The 21,591-nt window shown below is 47.2% G+C and overlaps 2 protein-coding genes across 2 annotated transcripts; both read right to left on the bottom strand.

The window, feature by feature from the left end:
* Nucleotides 1–465: 465 nt before the first annotated feature.
* Nucleotides 466–19,515, bottom strand: LOC117193014 (protein singed wings 2-like). The gene is made up of 4 exons (XM_033397733.1): nucleotides 19,268–19,515; nucleotides 1,277–1,492; nucleotides 1,191–1,206; nucleotides 466–1,083 (listed from the first exon to the last, which is right to left on the bottom strand). The coding sequence occupies exons 1-4, from the start codon at nucleotides 19,513–19,515 to the stop codon at nucleotides 553–555; spliced, it is 1,011 nt and encodes a 336-aa protein (XP_033253624.1). The 3' UTR covers nucleotides 466–552.
* On the bottom strand, nucleotides 19,234–19,931 carry LOC117192637 (protein singed wings 2-like). The gene is made up of 2 exons (XM_033397363.1): nucleotides 19,784–19,931; nucleotides 19,234–19,715 (listed from the first exon to the last, which is right to left on the bottom strand). Exons 1-2 carry the CDS (start codon nucleotides 19,907–19,909, stop codon nucleotides 19,605–19,607), a joined length of 237 nt encoding a protein of 78 aa, XP_033253254.1. The 5' UTR covers nucleotides 19,910–19,931; the 3' UTR covers nucleotides 19,234–19,604.
* Between the last annotated feature and the right edge of the window lie 1,660 nt (nucleotides 19,932–21,591).

The following is a 21,591-nucleotide window of genomic DNA, read 5'->3' as shown; positions in this document are numbered from 1 at the left end:
TGTAAGTTACAAGAAATATTTTAAGCTTTGCTTACAATGTCCAGCACTGTTGTTTAATTTATAAGCGCCTCGCAAACGATATGATTATTTCCATTATTTAAATAGTTTTTAGTTGTGCATTTGGTTTGAAGGGAGGAAAGTGTGTCGATTGCACTGGTTCTGAAGCCAAAGAATGTAGAATGTAGATTGTATTTCGAATGTAAATATAAAGGGGGTATAGATTAATTTAGATTCAATTATTTGTAGCTTAAACCCTAACCAGATTCGGTTCTGTCCAATTAGTAGCGTTCTAATAACTAATCTTAGCCGTTTCTCTTACGTGTATTATTACCAAAAAGAAGATTATTTATATATGTATACACAATATACAATACATATACTATATACTCCCATATTGATATCCGAATCTACTTGTAGATTTTCAAAATAAACCCGCTCAAACCGTTGTTTGAGAAAATACTTTGAGGTGCCATTTTCTAAGTATCTGTAACTATAACTATGACTCAAGCACCTACTTCTATCTCTACACATGTCTATGTCTATTTAAGGCTATCACGGCATCTTCATGACTATCCAAGGAACACGGTTGTAATACTTGTAGTGATAATAGTCGTAGGCAAGCTTTCCCAGAATGAGGATGATGAGGCTGGCCAGCACGCCGTTCAGCCAGTCGATGGGATGGATCTGCGTACCACTCTCCGCACGCACGTTGCACATGTCCTGGCGGGTGAGGGTCAGCACCTTGGCCAGCCGCAGCTCGTCGTCCTGCATGTAGGTGCACGTCACATTCCAGGCATCCCTCACAATTTCCCGGTACTGGTTCAGTAGCTCGCGCAGCCGCATCCCAAACTTGCAGGTGCAATGCCACGGATTCTTGCTGAGCAGCAACAGATTGGCGTTCTCATTGTCGTTCAGCGCGTTGTCCAGTGCGTAGACATGCAGCTTCCTCAGGTTGTTGCCACGCAGGTTGAAGAGGCGGAAGTTCTGCAGCCAAAGCGTGTTCTCCAGGTCGTCCACATTGGAGATGCGGTTGTTCTCCAGATGCACATTTCGGGAAATTCGAAGGCGAACTCCGTGAACCCACTGTACTCGATGGTCAGGAGTCGCAGCCTGGGCAGCTTTTGCAACTCGCCCAGGAACCTGGAGGTGTCCTGGGGCCAGCCGCACAGCAGCATTTGCTGGGCCGGCACCGGCTTTCCCAGCTTCCTTTAGTCAAAAAAGAGTCGATGGGAGAGTCATTTCATGAACATCGAGATGCTAACCATCTTATACTTACGCCAAAGACCCCAGGTTGTTCATGCCGCCGTAGCATTTGAGGAGTCCGCTCCGGGTCAGTCTGGAACAGTTGCCCCCCGCTGCCTCTGGCACTGAGGTCCAGTTGAAGCAGCTCTGACTGTAGCCGGTGGTCATCCGCATGGTCGTGCTCGGGGTGGCCTCAATCGCTGTCGTCGTTCTCGTCTCATTGCTGTCAGCAGCGGTGACGTGGACGAGTCTGAAAAACCGTTAATTGGTAGGTAAATAAATAATTTGGTACATCCACTCCCACTCCACATCTCTGCCCGATAGCTACATATATATTTGGTCTATTTTTGGCTCCGTCAACCCTCTAGTTCCGTCGCACTGCGGATCTGGCGCGCCTTCGTTTAGGGCTTGATAAGCAGACGCCAGGTAGGTCTTGATTGCCTCGGGGAAGCACAGCCTCAGATAGAGGCTATGTAATTAGACCCAAAACTAGTCGTAATAGGGTATATCGTACTGGTGAAAATATATCTAAATACCTGGCAGAAGATGACTTTAAAAGTAGAATTACTTAAGGTTTCGGGTATCCCGAACTAGAATTTCTGATCGTGTTTGAGGTACTTCAAACTGCTCTAAACCGACTGACTTTGGTAAATATGTAGGCAAATATATCTATATCTAGAGTTGACCGTGGCACTACTCTCAAGTACGAGTATTTCTGCGTAGTATAGAATTATGTACTCTGTCTATATGGCGGTTCTATTAGTGTTTAAACATAAATAGATTATTGTACACATTCACTCATGTAACAACACCGATCTCTAAAGAAATCACATAAAGTAGACAAGTTATGACTGCACGGGTGTAAACAGAGATTCGTAACCCATTAATACTACAACAAAACACAAGTGGAGAAAACACTTAACAAATGCGGTCCTAAAATAAAACTAATGAAAGCATGTACTCAAATAGACACCCTCAGTAAAGTGTATCCTCTGCGTAGGTCTAACGATAATTATAGACTACCAAATTGTACCTCTTACCTCATTGTCAAATCACATATAAGGCTTTGATTTTAAGAATAAAAATTTAGTTTGAATTTACAACTCAACTCGCAAATGTCTAGACTTTTCTTTTAAGGTCTTAACATTTTGGTCCTTCGAGACTCTCCGTTGTTTCACCCCTGTGGTAAGAGCACGGAGTTAAACCAGCTTCCTTGAGACTGAACAAGTGTCTAGTTCACTGACAGCTAGGTTAGGTTAGGTTAGGTTGAGGCGGCTGCCGGGCTCGCTCGGAACCAGTCACACTTAGGCCGGTTTCGGCCCGTTGTGATACCGCATAGGATCATTTCCTTCCTGCGTTGTGAGACTTCCTGTCAGCAATTATCCCATCCAGATGCTCTCACAAAGTTCGCTATCCTCCTGGGACATAGTTTGGACATCTCTGAGATGTCGTGTAGAAAGGCTGAGCCCAGGTGCTGTAGTCTTATTCTGCTGAGAGCTGGGCAGGAGCAGAACAGATGTTCCACTGTCTCCTCCTCTTCCTCGTCTCTACAGCTGCGACAAAAATCGTTATGTGGGGCCCCCAGCCTGTTAGCGTGGGTGCCTATTAGCCAGTGTCCCGTGAGGGAACGTGTAACTACGCTGCACCTTTTCCTGCTTAACTTGAGGAGCTCGGAGGTGCCCTTCATGACCATGGTCGGCCATGTTTGCCGAGTTGTGCGACATCGTGGCACTGTTTGCCACATATCGTTTTTTTGTCGCTTGTCTTGGAGAAGGGGGATTGTAGTGCCAGATCTGGCCAGCTCGTCCGCTATACAGTTGCCCTCGATGTCCCGGTGGCCCGGGGCCCAAATCAGGCTAATAGCAAATTGCTGAGCCATCTCGTGCAGAGATTTGCGGCAGTCTGCCACGGTGTCCGAGTTCGAGGAAATCGCGCTTAGCGATTTGATCGCAGCCTGGCTGTCGCTATAAATGTTTAGCTTGGTTGCCGTGACGGCAGCCGCTTGTAGGCAGTCTAGAGCCTCCCTGATTGCTATGACTTCCGCTTGAAAGACACTGCAATGATCTGGGAGTCTGAAGGAATGCCTTATGTTTAGCTGTTCAGAGTAGATTCCCCCTCCGACTCTGTCGTCCAGCTTTGATCCATCTGTGAAGATGTTTATGGCCCCATCTGGGCCTGGGAGTCCCTCGAGCCATTCGTCTCTGTGAGGGATGATTGTGTCGAAGGGAGTGTCTGTGTACTCTCTTGGAACTTGGTAGTCTGTTTTTGAGGGGACGGTACTGCTATTATTTAATATGGCTGAGTGACCTATGCACTGTGTCACCCATTGATCTGAGTCTCTTAGACGTATTGCTGCTGCTTCTGCCTGTTCCTTTCCTGCGAGGTCAAGGCTCTGTAGGCATAGGATGGCATTTAGCGCATCATTTGGGGTGGTGCGAAGAGCTCCGCTGATGCATAGGGCGGCAGTCCGCTGGACTTTGCCCAGTTGCTTGGTGATCGCCCTTTTTGATAGGGCCGGCCACCACACCGTAACTCCGTAGAGTAGTATTGGTCTAACTATAGCTTGATATATCCATTGGACTATGCTTGGGATCATACCCCATCTTAGCCATGTGTAGAGTGCAGTCATTGCCTTCTTCACTCTGTCTTTGACATTCAGGTTCCAGCTAAGCTTCTTGTCAATTAACAACCCTAAGTAACTGGCACTGTCGCTAAAGGAGAGCCTGCATCCTTGTAGTATTGGAGGGTTGAGGGGCGGGACCTTGTATTAATTTGTGAATAGTACGAGTTCCGTTTTTGAGGGATTTACTCCCAGACCGCGCGATTCTGTCCAATCCGACAGTTGCTCTAGCTTTGTGGACATTAAGTCGCACAGTGTTTGGGGGTATTTCCCCGAGAAGATAATCGCAACGTCGTCCGCATAGGCCACGACTTTGCAGCCCCCCCCTTCTAGGTCACATAGAATCTTGTTGACTGCTATGTTCCACAGAAGAGGAGACAGGACACCACCTTGCGGGGTGCCTCTGTTGACATACCTTGACTGGGCGGACGATCCCATCGATGATGTCACCGTCCTGCATGTGAGCAATTGATCAATGAGCATCACCAAGTGACGGTCCACCCCCAGGTCAGTCAGGGCTTCTGTAATGAAGCTCGTATCGAGGATTTCACAACATTTTTGGTGGCCCATGGGGGAACCGCGTTTAATTCGTACTATACGCATATGATTCTACCTCGTTCCGCGTTCAGTTAAATGTACAAATAAAATCATATTTTACCGGCTGCAACTGTAAACGGCAAACACAACGCAAACCAACGGTTTATCCAACAGCCGCTATCTCTCGCACGAAGCAGGGACAAAGAAGACCAGACGATAGCTCTGCGCCTGGACAGTAGCACACAACAACACAAGCCGACGGTTAGACAGCAGCCTCTCTCTCGTGCAAAGCAGAGACCAAGAGCCCAACGAGCGTTCTGTTGCTGCACATCATCTCTAGACACAAGGCCTCAACTCAACGCTCACAGTAGCACAGTTTCTGCTCTCCGGACAACACCAACAACAACGACTCGCAAGTTCTCTTAAGCTACGCTTTAAGCAAAGAGAAGCACTCCCGAGTACCAGAGTAAGTGTTTCGTTGTGGGTATTTTGTACAAGGTCAAAGAGAGTGCAACTAAGGGTGAGAAAGGTACATACACATATAACAGCAACATGTCAACAGCCGAGTCCCACGACCTCGAAGCCGATCCTCAGGTGGAGATCGACAATCTCAGTGTCATTCAGACAAATCTCATTGCGAGGGTTAATCAAACGGTGCGTAATTTCAGAAAGGATGGCGCAGATCGGAAAACAAAAGCTTATTTTCAAACGCATTTACAAACTTTGCAACGGTTCTTAGGTGAATTTGAGCAAAATCATCAACGTTTACTAATACTTCGATGTCCAAGTACGCATAGTTATGTGTCCAGCGAAGTGGCCTTTCGCTTTGATGAAGACTATACAACGGCATTCAGCATCATATCAGAGGCCTACGAAAATGTATGTCCAAGAGCACCACCGGTACAGCAGAATCCGGAGCCAGCAAATCCATCTGTATCATCAGTGCAATTGCCCAAGCTACCTGTACCGACATTTACAGGCAAGTTTGTGGATTGGCCGGCATTTCACGATGCATTTGTTCAACTCATCCATAACAACCAGAAACTGTCCGACGTCCAAAGGTTTCATTTCCTGAAGCAAGCTCTTCCCTCGGATCGCGGCGAGGATATTCAGCAGATGGCGCTTGCGGGAAATAACTATGCAACAGCTTGGAGTCTCGTCCTCATGCGATACGACAACAAATGGCTGCAGTTTATGTACCATATGAACGGTTTGTATGACTTGCCACAGTTGACAAAGGAGCAGTCTGCTGATATAAAACATATGCTTAATGTTGCGACGGTTTGTCTCAATGCTTTCAAGAATCTAGATGTTCAGCATTGGATGGCTCATCATCTCACTTCCAGACTGCCAAGCACGACACTGCAAGCTTGGGAGCTCCATCTCGGTAGCTCTGCCGAACTTGCCACATTTTCTCAGCTACAATCATTTCTCAACGACCGTCTCGTCAGCATCGATGTGTTCGAAAATCGAGGCCACTCCACGACGCGGACACCTGTGCCGCAGCCTGTCAATCAAAGGCACCCGAAGAAGTCAGTTGGCAACGTAACATACAAGGGCAACAGTTTCCACGCCAAGACTGCGGTTGCCGAACACACTCGCTGCCCTCACTGTAGCGACAGTCACAATCTTCGGCATTGCCCGGACCTTTTGTCCAAGGACTGCTTTGCAAGGAAAGCCATCGTCGATCATGCAAAGGCATGCCTCAACTGAGCCGTTCCCATGCACTTTCAAAATGTACCAGTAAAAGGAACTGCACGCAGTGTGGTCAAAGTCACCATACACTGCTGCACTTCCCAACTCCTGCTCAGGTGGCAACACAGCCTCACGCAGCCTTCCATAGCGCTCGTTCCGGTATCTCCTGGCAGTATACAACGAGCGACTCATCTGGCAGGGCTACACCTACGAAACTCTACGCTAGGACCCCACTTCCTACTCAGAGCACTGCACAGCCTCTCCCAGTTGTTCCCAACACTAGTTCCGGTGGTCATCCACAGTCTGCAGCGACCGACTCGTCTGTGAGTACACACTCTGCGCAACTAGTCTCCGCTACGGCAACGCATCACGGACCCAGCACTGTCCTTCTGGCCACTGCCCTGGTCACAATCCACAACCCCCACACTGGCCAATCAGCTGTGGTACGTGCGTTAGTGGATTCAGGCTCGGAAGGAACCCTCATTACAGAGCACACAGTGCAGGCTCTCAACCTCAAGCGGCATCCAATTTCGGCAGAAATTGCTGGAGTTGGGACTACCTCCAAGAACAGGTGTACCTACACTACAGAATTGTCATTAAGTTCTTGTACTTCGCAGTTTTGTACTACCATTGATACTGCGCTTATACTTAAAACGCTTACATCGCAATTACCTTTAAAATCCATCAAATTGCAGCAATGTCCTTGTTCGGGCCAGCCGCTGAAGAATAACCGTAACTTTAACATTATTATTGTATGAGCAGAGAGAGCCGCCTATGTTGTAAAACGTTGACGTTCTGCAGAGCTGCTGCGCTCTCCCTCTAAAGGGGCTCTCTGGCGCCGCCACTTCGGCAACTACTTTGATCTGCTGCCGCCACTTCGGCAATCACTTTGATCTAACGCCGTCGTCTATAGTTTAGTTCTATGCTAACCCCTCTGCGCATTGGTTGCATATCGATCTCGCATAAAGTTTATCTGGCAATAGCAAGCAATCGGCTTCCGCTAAGCCACCAAGATTAAATACGAATTATAAAGTTTAACCCGAAATCTCTTTTCATTTTTGAAACACATAGGTGCCAAAAAAGCTTGGCATCTCAAACATTGGTGACCCCGACGTGATATAAAACCATTGCTTAATCGCGTTCCGTTAAAACACTTATTATTTATACAATATTTTGTTGTTGGGTAGTTTAACTACCAACAAATACATTTGGGTGCACGTTGAAAAACAGTTTAAAGTGCAAATTCAGTGAGAGTGCGGCTGGAATATTTATAGACAAATTCCGGTACTTTAAGCGTCGAATCTCTCATTCTCTACGCAGCTGCAGCCGCGGCTCTTGACTTTTCGTGTCTTGCATTCTCGCTCTCGCGTCTATACATCGTCGCTTAAGCGGTATTTCATTTTCCGTTGTTGTGTCGAATTGCACAACGGTTAACATGGACAACGATCCGAATACAGGCGCGGGCGGAAATATTGTGGTGGCTGATTCCAGACTGAGTCTGTATAAGCGTAAAAGTCAGTCATTATATGATCGATTGCACAGGCTTGGCGAATCCTTCGCGGGGAATAAAATCGATAAGCTGACCGCCGCGGAAGTCGAGGTGCGCCTTGATATGTTGGCAGAAATTCGAGAGGAATTTAATAAGGCCCATAATGAGTTGGAGGCTCTCGATCAAAACGAGATTGGGAGTGAGCTGCGCGAAATCTTCGATACTCTTTTCATATCGTTGAAAGCTGAGTTGCTGACTGCTGTTGAAGTAAGCCAGTCACACGCCGCTGCCCATTCTACGACTCTGCCAAGCCATTCCGGACATAGTACCATCATCATGGCTCACCAGCAGCGACTTCCTGAGCTGAAGGTGCCTAAATTTTCTGGTGGATACGTCGAGTTCTCGGATTTTAGGGCAATGTTCAAATCGGTGATTGAAGCGGATGCGGATCTCAGTGACATCGAGAAATTCCAGCACCTTCGATCTTGCCTCGATGATGCGGCTTTGGATTCGGTTCGATCGTTAGAGCTCTCCAGTGCCAATTATCGTGCGGCTCTGGATATACTTAATAAACGCTTTAATAACAAAAGACTTGTTTTCCAGGCACACATCAAGAAGATTCTTGGGCTAAAGAGGGTAGACTCGCCTTCTGCTAAAAGGCTTCGGGAGTTTTCGGATGCAGTCAATTTACACATGCGAGCGTTGCAGACATTGGGAACTGCTGAGGAGATTTCAGGATTCATGGTCATCAACATGCTGCTGCAGAAGTTGGATTCGAAGACGCAAACCAAATGGGAGGAGAACACATCGTCGGATGCTATACCTACCGCAGAGGAATTCTTCGAATTCTTGCAGCAACGCTGCCAGAAAATGGAGCGGTTGGAATATGCTACAGCGACACACGCTAGTAGCGATCAGGTGGGAAAAAACCATTCCTATACGCAGGTTAAGAAAACGTTTGTAGCTTCCAACTCTTCCGCCGACCCGTCTGTATGCGTCTTTTGCCACTCAGCGGGCCATGGAATATACTCGTGCAAGATATTCGGAAATCTCTCACCGTTGCTGCGCCACAAAGAAGTGAAGAAGCTTTCCCTATGCTTCAATTGCCTAAAGCCGGGGCACCGGACCCGCGCATGCAATAGTGGAAAATGTCGAGTATGCGGCGGTAGGCATCATAGTATACAGCCCACAACACAAGGCTGCCCAGGTATTACTCCTCCCGATCTGGCCGTTCAACCGGACACTCTTTCCGTTGCTCAAAATTCTGCTAGCAGCTCGTCTCTACCTTCTTCTACCTCTCTTGCTGCCCAAGGTGTTCACTCTGATGTCGTGCTTCTGGCTACAGCCGTGGTTCTCGGTCTGGCGTTTTAGTTCCTTGTCGTGCCATCTTAGATTCAGGATCGCAGCTGCATCTCGTCACATCCAGGTTCGCCCAGCAGCTTCAGCTTAGGAGAACTCAATCGTCTGCACTTTTGTCTGGGCTGGGCGATACCAGCGTTTCTACTGAGGGATCCACCATAAGCATTTGTATGCATTCTCGCACCTCTGCTTACACAACTACACTTACTGCTCTCATCGCCCCACGATTACCGATTCTCAACCAAGTATGACAGTAAATGTATCCGATTGGCGTATTCCATCTAACATTCAGCTCGCTGATCCTGCATTTTTCAATCCTCAACGGGTTGATCTTCTCATTGGTGCGAGCGTTTTTTATGATCTCCTCTGCGTAGGGCAAATCAAACTCACCGATGGACTGCCTCTTCTGCAGAAGACCCGGCTTGGGTGGATCGTATCTGGCGGTGGACAGAAGGTATCAAGCTCGGCGCTTTTGGCTACGCACAATTGTCCAGATTCGATAGCTGAGATGGAAGCAAGGTTGGATAAAACTCTTCGTATGTTTTGGGAAGTCGAGAATTGTGTGGAGGCTGGGTTGAATACCAAAGAAGAAGACGATTGTGAAGCACATTTCGTAAGCCACCTTTTACGGTTGCCACCGGGGGAGTATGCGGTTCCCCTGCCGCTAAATAACAATACTGATCGTTTAGGAGAATCTTATACTCAGGCTTATCGACGGTTCATCAGTCTGGAGCGAAAACTGGAGCGTAATCCTACACTCAAGGAGCGGTATTCCGCCTTTATGAGGGAGTACATTGATTTGCATCATATGCACCAAGTCAACCCTGATTCCCGTAGTCTCTGCAAATATTTCTTGCCTCATCACTGTGTCCTAAAGGAGGACAGTACGACGACAAAACTCCGTGTCGTTTTCGACGGATCCGCAGCTACATCAACTGGATATTCTCTAAATGATGTGATGATGACAGGCCCTGTTATTCAGCCTGCATTGATTAACATATTGATTCGCTTTCGAACATATCCAGTCGCTCTCACTGGGGACATTTGTAAAATGTACCGCTGCGTACGAGTGTCTCCACCCGACAATTTGTATCAGTGCATCCTATGGCGAGATTCCATCGAGTCCGAGGTTCAAGTCTACACATTAGACACCGTCACATACGGGACGAGGGCTGCATCATTTTTAGCGGTCCGCGCAATGCACCAGCTGGCCATCGACGAGGGTGAGTCCTACCCTCTTGGCTCAGCTGCTCTGCGGCAGGAGTTTTACGTGGATGACCTTATTTCGGGCGGTAATTCGGTCGCACAGGTCATGGACAAGATGCACCAAACATCAGCTTTACTGTCCCGTGGTAATTTTAGACTTAGGAAATGGTGCTCCAGTCACCAGGAAGTACTTGAGGGAACCCCTGAAGATGACATAGAGAAGTTCCTAAAGTTTAATGATGGAAGCGACATTGCCAAAACTCTCGGCTTAGCGTGGGACCCTGCTTCGGATCAGCTGCTTTTGCCTTGTCCGCACTGGACGCAAACTCAAAGCCATCAAAGCGGTCGGTTTTATCTACGATTGCGCGGTTCTACGACCCTCTTGGATTGATAAATCCAGTCATTGTCAGGTGCAAAATCTTCCTTCAGCAGCTTTGGAGAGAAAATTTGGATTGGGATGAAAGCCTACCCTCAGCGTTGCATTCAACTTGGATGGACTTGAGAAATAGTTTGGCAAGCATTTCTCGGATCTCATTTCCTCGCTTGGTTCTTCGTTCTAGTGTGGCTACAGAAGTTCACGGATTCTGTGATGCCAGCTTAGAAGCATATGGCGCTTGCGTGTATGTCGTGTCCAGGGAAGCCCAGTCTTTGAGCCACGTTTTGTGCTCAAAGTCGCGAGTGGCGCCGCTAAAGACTATATCGATTCCTAAGCTGGAATTAAGTGGAGCCCATTTGCTTGCGAAAATCATGCAGAATGTAAAGGACATGGGAATCTTTACAGGTCGGTTCTATTGCTGGTCGGATTCGTCAACAGCATTATCTTGGATTAGGGACGAGCCAGCTAAATTTCAAGTTTTCGTGGCAAATCGAGTGGCATCAATTCAGGAGTTGACGGCAGCCATGGAATGACGCTATGTTCCCACATCGTTAAATCCTGCTGATATTCTCTCGAGAGGCTCGCTTCCCAACCATCTTATCCAGTCAGAGCTATGGTTTCACGGCCCATCCTTTTTGCTAGGCTCCAAGGATAAGTGGCCTGTATCTCCATCTAACAACATAGCAACTTTGGAGCTTCGCAAGAGAGGATTGCTAATCACGTCTCCACATGCCGATCTCACGTCCGGATGCAAATTTGCGAATTCATTCTTTCGCATGCAGCGCACATTCGCCTACATGCATAAATTTATACATCGTCTTAGGCATCCAGGACTCACCGTTTCTGATATTCGGCAAGGAACGCATCTTCTAATTCGACACATTCAGCTGGCAAATTTGTGGATGGACATAAAGGAGATTCGGCGCAATGGTCAAGTCATGAAATCCAGTTCTATTAGTTCGCTCAACCCGTTCATCGATCATTCTGGACTACTTAGAGTTGGAGGTCGTCTTGGCAACTCATCGCTAGGATTTGACGCTCAGCACCCGCTCATTCTGCCAAAGGGACATTCCATTACCTTTGCGCTGATAAGATATTATCATGAAAGAAACCTCCATGCCGGACCTCGCGCCTTGCTATCCAAAATTCGGCTGGAATATTGGCCCATTGGAGGTGTTAAGGCAGTGTCAAGGGTCGTCAGCAGATGTGTGAGATGCTTCAGAACTAGGCCGCGCATGGTCGAACACATCATGGGAGACCTACCTAAGGAACGTTTGGAAGGATCTCGAGCTTTTGAAGTCACTGGAGTAGATTACTGTGGACCTTTTTTCTACCGATCAGAAATCCGCACGAGGCCTCCGATCAAGTGCTACATTAGCGTATTCATCTGTTTCACTTCTAAGGCTATACACATGGAGCTCGTAAAGGATTTGACCACCGCATCGTTTCTAGGCGCACTAAAGCGTTTTACTTCCACTCGAGGAAGGCCAAGTCAAATTTGGTCGGACAATGCGACAAACTTCGTTGGGGCCAAGAACGAGCTTCTGGAGCTAAAGAAGCTTTGTCTGAGCGAACCGCATATGAAGGAGGTCCACGAATCCTGCTTGGCTGACTCGATCGACTGGCGTTTCATCCCACCTCGCTCTCCGCATTTTGGCGGGTTGTGGGAAGCGGCCGTGAAGACCGCAAAATATCACCTGTACCGCTCAGTTGGACCATCTGTGCTTAGCTTCGACGAGCTGCGCACTCTGATCTGTCAGATCACTGCAATTGTTAACTCTCGCCCTTTGCTCTCGCTTTCAGAAAATCCTGATGATTTAGACGTTTTGACTCCTGCTCATCTGCTTTTAGGCGGCCCCCATGAGCAAATCCTCGAGCCTGACCTAACGAAGCTGAACTACAATCGTCTGGATGGCTGGCAGCGGGTCACCCAACTACAGCAAATATTTTGGAGCCGTTGGCGCGAAGAGTATCTCACTCTTTTGCAAGAGCGCGCGAAGTGGCGTAGTGTGCAAAACATCTGCAAGAACGACCTCGTTCTGGTGAAGGACGAAAATCTTCCTCCAATGCGTTGGCCACTGGCTAGAGTGGTCGATGTCGTTTTGGGCAAGGACGGAGTGCATCGCGTCGCTGACCTGAAGACATCCTCAGGAAACATCAGGAGGGCCGTCACTCGGCTATGTTTGCTGCCATTTAAGGAATCTGTTGAGAGACTAGCTCCCAACGGGGGGAGTATGTTCGGGCCAGCCGCTGAAGAATAACCGTAACTTTAACATTGTTATTGTATGAGCAGAGAGAGCCGCCTATGTTGTAAAACGTTGATGTTCTGCAGAGCTGCTGTGCTCTCCCGCTAAAGGGGCTCTCTGCCGCCGCCACTTCGGCAACTACTTTGATCTGCTGCCGCCACTTCGGCAATCACTTTGATCTAACGCCGTCGTCTATAGTTTAGTTCTATGCTAACCCCTCTGCGCATTGGTTGCATATCGATCTCGCATAAGGTTTATCTGGCAATAGCAAGCAATCGGCTTCCGCTAAGCCACCAAGATTAAATACGAATTATAAAGCTTAACCCGAAATCTCTTTTCATTTTTGAAACACATAGGTGCCAAAAAAGCTTGGCATCTCAAACAGTCCTCATTTGAACGGAATAGAACTCGCCGATCCCAGGTTCTACAAATCACAACGGATTGATCTTCTGCTGGGAGCGGACGTAATCCCACAGATCCTGCTTTCAGATATCCGCAGAGGAAAGGAGAAACAACCAATTGCACAGCACACCCAGCTTGGCTGGATAGTCTTTGGTCGAGCCACTTCCACACGCTCACACGCTGTCACCATTATATGTCACCACAACAGGCTAGAGAATCTCGTCCAGAAATTCTTCGAAATGGTGCATCTCGGTTCTGCAAAACAGCACACATTAGAAGAGCGATGGTGCGAGGAGCATTTTAAACGAACTCACATCCGTCAACGAAACGGCAAGTATTTGGTACGGTTACCACTTAAGCGTTTGTTTGACCCTTCGCAGATGCTAGGCAAATCACGTCAAATCGCGATTAATCGATTCCAAATGCTTCAACGAAGATTCCAGAGGCAGCCGGAGCTGCAAGCCAAATATTCGGAAGGCATGAAGGAGGACTTTCAACTAGGCCAGGTGACCAAAGTAACAACCAAGGAGCAGCAGCATTGCATCATTAGCAAGGAGAATGGAATCGAGTCCACATGTTGCACCTTGCCTCATCACGCAGTATTTAAAGAGGAAAGTGTCACTACTAAGGTTAGAGTAGTATATTACGCCTCCTGTAAAACGTCAAACGGAAAATCGCTCAATGACGTCCTATGCACCGGACCAGCGCTCCCAAACTATCTAGCCGGCGTGGTCCTGAATTGGCGTTTCCATCGTTTTGTTTTTGCTGCCGACATTCAGAAGATGTATAGATGCATTGACATGAATGCATAGTATTCGCAATATCAACGCATCTTGTGGTATGACGAACACAACCAAGTAGCTGAGTATTATCTCAACACAGTTACGTTTGGAACCGCTTCAGCTCCTTACACAGCCATTCGCGTCATACATCAACTGGCGCAGGATGAACGCGACCGATACCCACTCGCGGAAAGGGTCCTTCGACACGAAATATACGTTGACGACGTACAAAGCGGAGCTTCCACTCGCGAAGGAGCATTAGAAAGTCAAAATCAATTGATCGGAGCCTTACGATCAGCAGGAATGTACCTTCGAAAGTGGTCTGCGAATGACGCTTCTCTGCTACAAGACATACCTCCAGACCATTTATCTCATAAGACATTATTAGAGTTTGAGTACCAAGATCCCGTTAAAACCTTAGGCCTCTATTGGCATCCACATCAAGACTATTTTGGGTTCAAGATAAATTTTGAAATCAGTCACGCACATACTAAACGTTCTTTACTTTCCACAGTCGCCCGACTGTACGACCCATTAGGTTTCATCACGCCCTGTGTCATGACCGCGAAGGCGATACTCAAGGACTCATGGATGGCCCGCATCAAACGCAACGATGGCAGCCTAGCACAACTGGACTGGGATGAACCGCTGACAACCGAACTGCTTGATAGATGGCAGGGATTCATACAGAACTTGCCATATGTCGAGCAAATTCAAGTACCACGATGGCTGCGCTTCAACATCCACGAGCTTGCGTCATTACAGCTACATGTTTTCTGCGATGGATCAACACTGGCGTATGCAGCATGTGCATATATTCGTGCAGAGCTACCAAACGGAATGATTCAAACTCATTTGCTAGCCGACGCAGTCGAGTCACACCCACGAAACCGATCACAATTCCACGAGTCGAAGTTTCGGGTGCGCTGCTGGCAGTTAAACTGGCAAAATGGATCCGGGACCAACTTCGCACTGCAGGACCACCTATGGCAACCTTCTATTGGTCAGATGCTACTATCGTTTTGTTTTGGATAAATGGAGATCCCCACCGATGGCAAACCTTTGTGTCAAATCGCGTTGGACAGATTTTGGAGCATAGTACATCAACTCAGTGGAGACATGTACCTACTGCGGTAAACCCAGCGGACTGCGCAACTCGTGGCTTAACACCACAAGAGTTAGCAGTACATCCATTATGGTGGTCTGGACCATCATGGCTACAGCAGCCGGAAAGCCAATGGCCGGCAAACGAGGATCGAGGAGAAACCATCAGTTTTGTTCCAAAATGCTGTGCAAGTCTCGGAGGCTCCAGTAACCTTCATCCAAAACTCGTCCTCATACGACAGGTTAATATCAGTCATGGCATATGTTCTACGGTTTATACATAACATTCAAGCCAAAGGGGACAAACTGTCTGGACCACTGAGTGTGCAGGAGCTCGACAACGCTTTAATTCATCTCGTTCGCAGCATTCAACAGGAGGTCTACGCGACAGAAATATTGAGGTTGAAGGGAAACAAGGCACTATCGGGCACACACAAGCTGTGTCAATTATCCCCATTTCTAGATGACCAACAAATTCTACGAGTCAGAGGTCGACTGCGAAATGCAATTAACCTTCCAATAAGCCAGCGACAACCAATGATCATTCCCAATCATCATCATTTTACCGATCTCGTCGTGCGTAATGCCCACCGTCTCGCACTCCACGGCGGCACCGAATTAACGCTGGCCACTATTCGACACAGATTCTGGATAGTCAACGGAAAACAAACTGTCAAACGCATTCTTTGACAATGCGTCCGATGTTTTCGTCACCGACCGAAACCAGCAGCACAATTGATGGCCGATCTTCCCCTACATAGAGTCAATCCGCCAACTCGTGCATTCATTGCCACCGGAGTGGACTTTACAGGCGCGTTCGAAATTCAAGCATCCAGATTCCGTGGACACACAAACTACAAGGCGTATATCGCAGTTTTCATCTGTTTGGCTACAAAGGCAATTCATCTTGAAGCGGTCACGGGCTTAACCACCGAACACTTTCTCATGGCCCTACAACGTTTCATCGCGCGTGGGGGCTACTGTCAACACATGTATAGCGACTGCGGCACGAACTTCATTGGTGCCGACCGGGCTCTTCAAACCTGGCAAATACATTTAAAACGAGAGCTACCCACAACTGTAATACCTGCTTTAGCGGCCCGAAACGTCCAATGGCATTTTAATCCACCGCATAGTCCTAATTTCGGAGGCATTTGGGAGGCAAATGTAAAGTCTGCCAAAACACATCTCTATCGAGCCTTTTCAGGATATAAAATGACCTACGAACAACTTGCTACCGTGCTAACACAAATTGAAGCCTGTTTAAATTCCAGGCCATTATGTCCACTAAGCGCGGAGCCGGGGGACCTAGCTGTCCTCACCCCGGCACATTTTCTTATTGGAGATTCATTATTAGCTCCGCCGGATGTAACGACAAGGGATGTTCCACTCACAGTCCAATTTCTGGAAGGACAGAAAATGATCCGGCAATTTTGGAAGCGTTGGAGTTCGGATTGGCTATCACATCTTCAAGCCCGTCCAAAGTGGCGACATGAAAACGACAATCTACAAGTCAGCGATCTAGTAATTGTCAAGGATGACCGACTGCCACCCAACGAGTGGAAACTGGGAAGGATAATAGAAGTTCACCCTGGAGCTGACAGTTTAGTCAGAGTCGCAACTGTTAAAACAGCATCAGGCGTATACAAACGTTCGGTCTCTAAACTATGTCGGCTACCGTTGCCACAGACCTCAGAATAATCCTACCACCGTTGCTAGGTCCATTCGACCATACATGTACCATAACGAACACTTTATTTATTCACAGAGCATTCACATGTGACATCCTTTGGTTTCTAATACTGGTCCCAGTATTGGGGGCGGCATGGACGGTTTTCTAAGGGTTAAACTACAAAGAGAGTGAGAGCGCTCTAACTGCGATTGCCCACTCGGAGAACGGCGTCGTTTCATGCTAGGGCGGCGTAACCTCGTCTCCGATCACCATGAAGAGTCTTCGTTTGCATGTCGACGAAATCACAACGACAATTAGCAGTTGCAGCCGGCCGCGCTTAAACCCGTATTACCCATTACATTGTACTCTATACGCGATTAAGATTAAAGTTTAAGTTGATTGAAGTCCAAATGAATAAATCTCGAATTGTCTATATCGTGTAGTACATTATTAAACGCAAAGATTACCCAGAGCATTTCTGCTCAACATTGAAATCTCGTATCGAGGATTTCACAACACGGTCCGATATATTAGGAGTGTGGATACCAAATTTTGTTGCTCTAGCTTTTGTAGTCTCTGAGATCTAGGCGCTAATGTTTTACTCTAAGCAAAGCCGCCTATGCTACGTGTGTGTTAGAGAGAGACAGGGCGAGAAAAAATGAAATTGTTTTCTTGATGCTGGCTATAATAATAATACGATCCAATTCAGATTCCGCAGTCTTAAAGATATGGTCATTTTCTACAATTCTACGTTTTTGGTTTTCTCATATGTTTAAAATTGTGGATGCCGCAGATTTTCGTCCTTTGTGGGGGCGGAAGTGGGCGGGGCGAAGTTTTGAAATATTTTTGTTGCAGTGACATATCACAGAAGTCTGGATCCAAAACATCGTTGCTCTCGCTCTTATAGTCTTTGAGCACTAGGCGCTGAAGGGGACGGACAGACGGAGAGACGGACGGACGGACAGACAGACAGACGGACGGACGGACAGACGGACTGACAGACATGGCTCAATCGACTCGGCTATTGATGCTGATCCAGAATAAATATACTTTATGGGGTCGGAAACGATTCCTTCTGGACGTTACACACATCCACTTTTACCACAAATCTAATATACCCCAATACTCATTTTGAGTATCGGATATAATTAGAACTTTGTGCACCACATCTTCTGGCAAAATTAATTCAACGGGTGAAAGTAGCGGTTGGAAGTAATGTAGAGTGTTATGCCTGGAGTGATTCTACTATTACTCTAGCCTGGATAAAGAATGGAGACAATAAAGACAAGTTTATCAGGCGTCGAACTGACAAAGTAAGAAAGATTAAGGAAATTAAATGGGGACACGTTAGAACTAAAGACAATCCAGCAGATGTAGCATCAAGGGGCATTAGTGCAGATAAGCTAAAAGATTTTAAGATTTGGTGGAAAGGGCCTCAATGGTTGGCGAAATCTAAGGAACATTGGCCAAAAGAGGAAATTGAAGAAAAATTAGTTGTTGGCACAACAATGGTAATAGCGAACGAGGGGGAACGTTGTGAGTTGCTGCGGAGACCGCAACTCTACAGTTATACCCGATACTAAGTCAGTATGGCTCTCCTCCGGCAGACGCCGCTAATATTAAACGACACGACAAAGAGTGCGTGCGAGAGAGACAGAAAATCAGTCTGAACGTGACGTCGGGGGCTGCGTAGCCAGTGCAAATTGATTTGTTCCTTTTGGCTATAAAAATGATCTGATCTGATCCAGATTCAGCAATCTGATATATATGATCATTATCTATGATTCTGCGTTTTTGGTTTTATCGTTTCTTTAAAAATGTAGATGCCACAGATTTTCGTCCTTTGGGGGGGCGGAAGTGGGAGGGGCGAAGTTTTTTAAATATTTTTGTAGCAGTGACATATCACAGAAGTCTGGATCCAAAACATCGTTGCTCTAGATCTTATAGTCTTTGAGCACTAGGCGCTGAAGGGGACGGACAAACGGACGGACGGACGGACGGACAGACAGACGGACAGACAGACAGGGCTCAATCGACTCGGCTATTGATGCTGATCCAGAATATATATACTTTATGGGGTCGGAAACGATTCCTTCTGGACGTTACACACATCCACTTTTACCACAAATCTAATATACCCCAATACTCATTTTGAGTATCGGGTATAAAAACAGACTCCTCTCGTGCGAGGAGTGCAGCTTTCAGCCAGCGAATTCATTTGCATTTGTTTCATCTTTTGACTTAATTGAGATGTAAGTTACAAGAAATATTTTAAGCTTTGCTTACAATGTCCAGCACTGTTGTTTAATTTATAAGCGCCTCGCAAACGATATGATTATTTCCATTATTTAAATAGTTTTTAGTTGTGCATTTGGTTTGAAGGGAGGAAAGTGTGTCGATGGCACTGGTTCTGAAGCCAAAGAATGTAGAATGTAGATTGTATTTCGAATGTAAATATAAAGGGGGTATAGATTAATTTAGATTCAATTATTTGTAGATTAAACTTCATGACTATCCAAGGAACACGGTTGTAATACTTGTAGTGATAATAGTCGTAGGCAAGCTTTCCCAGAATGAGGATGATGAGGCTGGCCAGCACGCCGTTCAGCCAGTCGATGGGATGGATCTGCGTACCACTCTCCGCACGCACGTTGCACATGTCCTGGCGGGTGAGGGTCAGCACCTTGGCCAGCCGCAGCTCGTCGTCCTGCATGTAGGTGCACGTCACATTCCAGGCATCCCTCACAATTTCCCGGTACTGGTTCAGTAGCTCGCGCAGCCGCATCCCAAACTTGCAGGTGCAGTGCCACGGATTCTTGCTGTCAGCTTCCTCAGGTTGTTGCACCGCAGGTTGAAGAGGCGGAAGTTCTGCAGTCAAAACGTGTTCTCCAGGTCGTCCACATTGGAGATGCGGTTGTTCTCCAGATGCACATCCACCACATGACGGTAATGGGGATTATCCCGTAGCGGATTTATGTCGCTGATCTGGAATAGGGGCAGAAAGGGGAGGAGATTAGACTGTGGTCATTCAGACGCAACCATTTATCCCTTACCAGATTATCGTTGATGGTCAGCGTTGTTGTGTTCTCCTGCTGATAGGCGGGCAGGCTGTGGAATTGCATATGGGAGCAATTGACCGTGTAGAGCGGAATATGGGTCCTGGGCAGGATGTGGTGCATCAGGCAGGTGCAGTTCCTCAGGTCCGGATGCGATTGGCACTCCTTCTTCAGCTCCTATGTGTCATTAATGGAATCAGTAGAAATTAGCTTAGATCTTAAGAAGAATTGTCCAGAGGCGCTAATGCTCGGTGCAGAGGAGCTCATCTCGGTCCACCACGAGACGCCCCTTCTCCGGCTGCAGTAGCATCCACTTGAAATTTCGCGTGCAGTTCCAGGGATTCCCGGCCAGGTAGAGCTGCTAAAAGGAGCGGGGGAGCAGCAGGGGGCCGTCCAGCTGGATAAGCTGGTTCCAGCGCAGATCCAGGACCTTCAGAGTGTGCACTCGCTTGAAGGTGAGTGTCGAAATGTAGGAGAGATTCGTCCACGAGATGTTGATGCTCTGCAGATAGGACATTTCGGGAAATTCGAAGGCGAACTCCGTGAACCCACTGTACTCGATGGTCAGGACTCGCAGCCTGGGCAGCTTTTGCAACTCGCCCAGGAACCTGGAGGTGTCCTGGGGCCAGCCGCACAGCAGCATTTGCTGGGCCGGCACCGGCTTTCCCAGCTTCCTTTAGTCAAAAATGAGTCGATGGGAGAGTCATTTCATGAACATCGAGATGCTAACCATCTTATACTTACGCCAAAGCCCCCAGGTTGTTCATGCCGCCGTAGCATTTGAGGAGTCCGCTCCGGGTCAGTCTGGAACAGTTGCCCCCGCTGCCTCTGGCACTGAGGTCCAGTTGAAGCAGCTCTGACTGTAGCCAGTGGTCATCCGCATGGTCGTGCTCGGGGTGGCCTCAATCGCTGTCGTCGTTCCCGTCTCATTGCTGTCAGCAGCGGTGACGTGGACGAGTCTGAAAAACCGTTAATTGGTAGGTAAATAAATAATTTGGTACATCAACTCCCATTCCACATCTCTGCCCGATAGCTACATATATATTTGGTCTATTTTTGGATCCGTCAACCCTCTAGTTCCGTCGCACTGCGGATCCGGCGCGCCTTCGTTTAGGGCTTGATAAGCAGACGCCAGGTAGGTCTTGATTGCCTCGGGGAAGCACAGCCTCAGATAGAGGCTATGTAATTAGACCCAAAACTAGTCGTAATAGGGTATATCGTACTGGTGAAAATATATCTAAATACCAGGCAGAAGATGACTTTAAAAGTAGAATTTCTTAAGGTTTCGGGTATCCCGAACTAGAATTTCTGATCGTGTTTGAGGTACTTCAAACTGCTCTAAACCGACTGACTTTGGTAAATATGTAGGCAAATATATCTATATCTAGAGTTGACGTTAGACCGTGGCACTACTCTCAAGTACGAGTATTTCTGCGTAGTATAGAATTATTTACTCTGTCTATATGGCGGTTCTATTAGTGTTTAAACATAAATAGATTATTGTACACATTCACTCATGTAACAACACCGATCTCTAAAGAAATCACATAAAGTAGACAAGTTATGACTGCACGGGTGTAAACAGAGATTCGTAACCCATTAATACGACAACAAAACACAAGTGGAGAAAACACTTAACAAATGCGGTCCTAAAATAAAACTAATGTAAGCATGTACTCAAATAGACACACTCAGTAAAGTGTATCCTCTGCGTAGGTCTAACGATAATTATAGACTACCAAATTGTACCTCTTACCTCATTGTCAAATCACATATAAGGCTTTGATTTTAAGAATAAAAATTTA

The sequence above is a fragment of the Drosophila miranda genome (genome assembly GCF_003369915.1).
Source record: "Drosophila miranda strain MSH22 chromosome Y unlocalized genomic scaffold, D.miranda_PacBio2.1 Contig_Y2_pilon, whole genome shotgun sequence".
Classification (NCBI taxonomy): domain Eukaryota; kingdom Metazoa; phylum Arthropoda; class Insecta; order Diptera; family Drosophilidae; genus Drosophila; species Drosophila miranda.
Note: the sequence above shows the minus strand (reverse complement) of the source record. Positions and strands in the feature narration are given on the sequence as shown.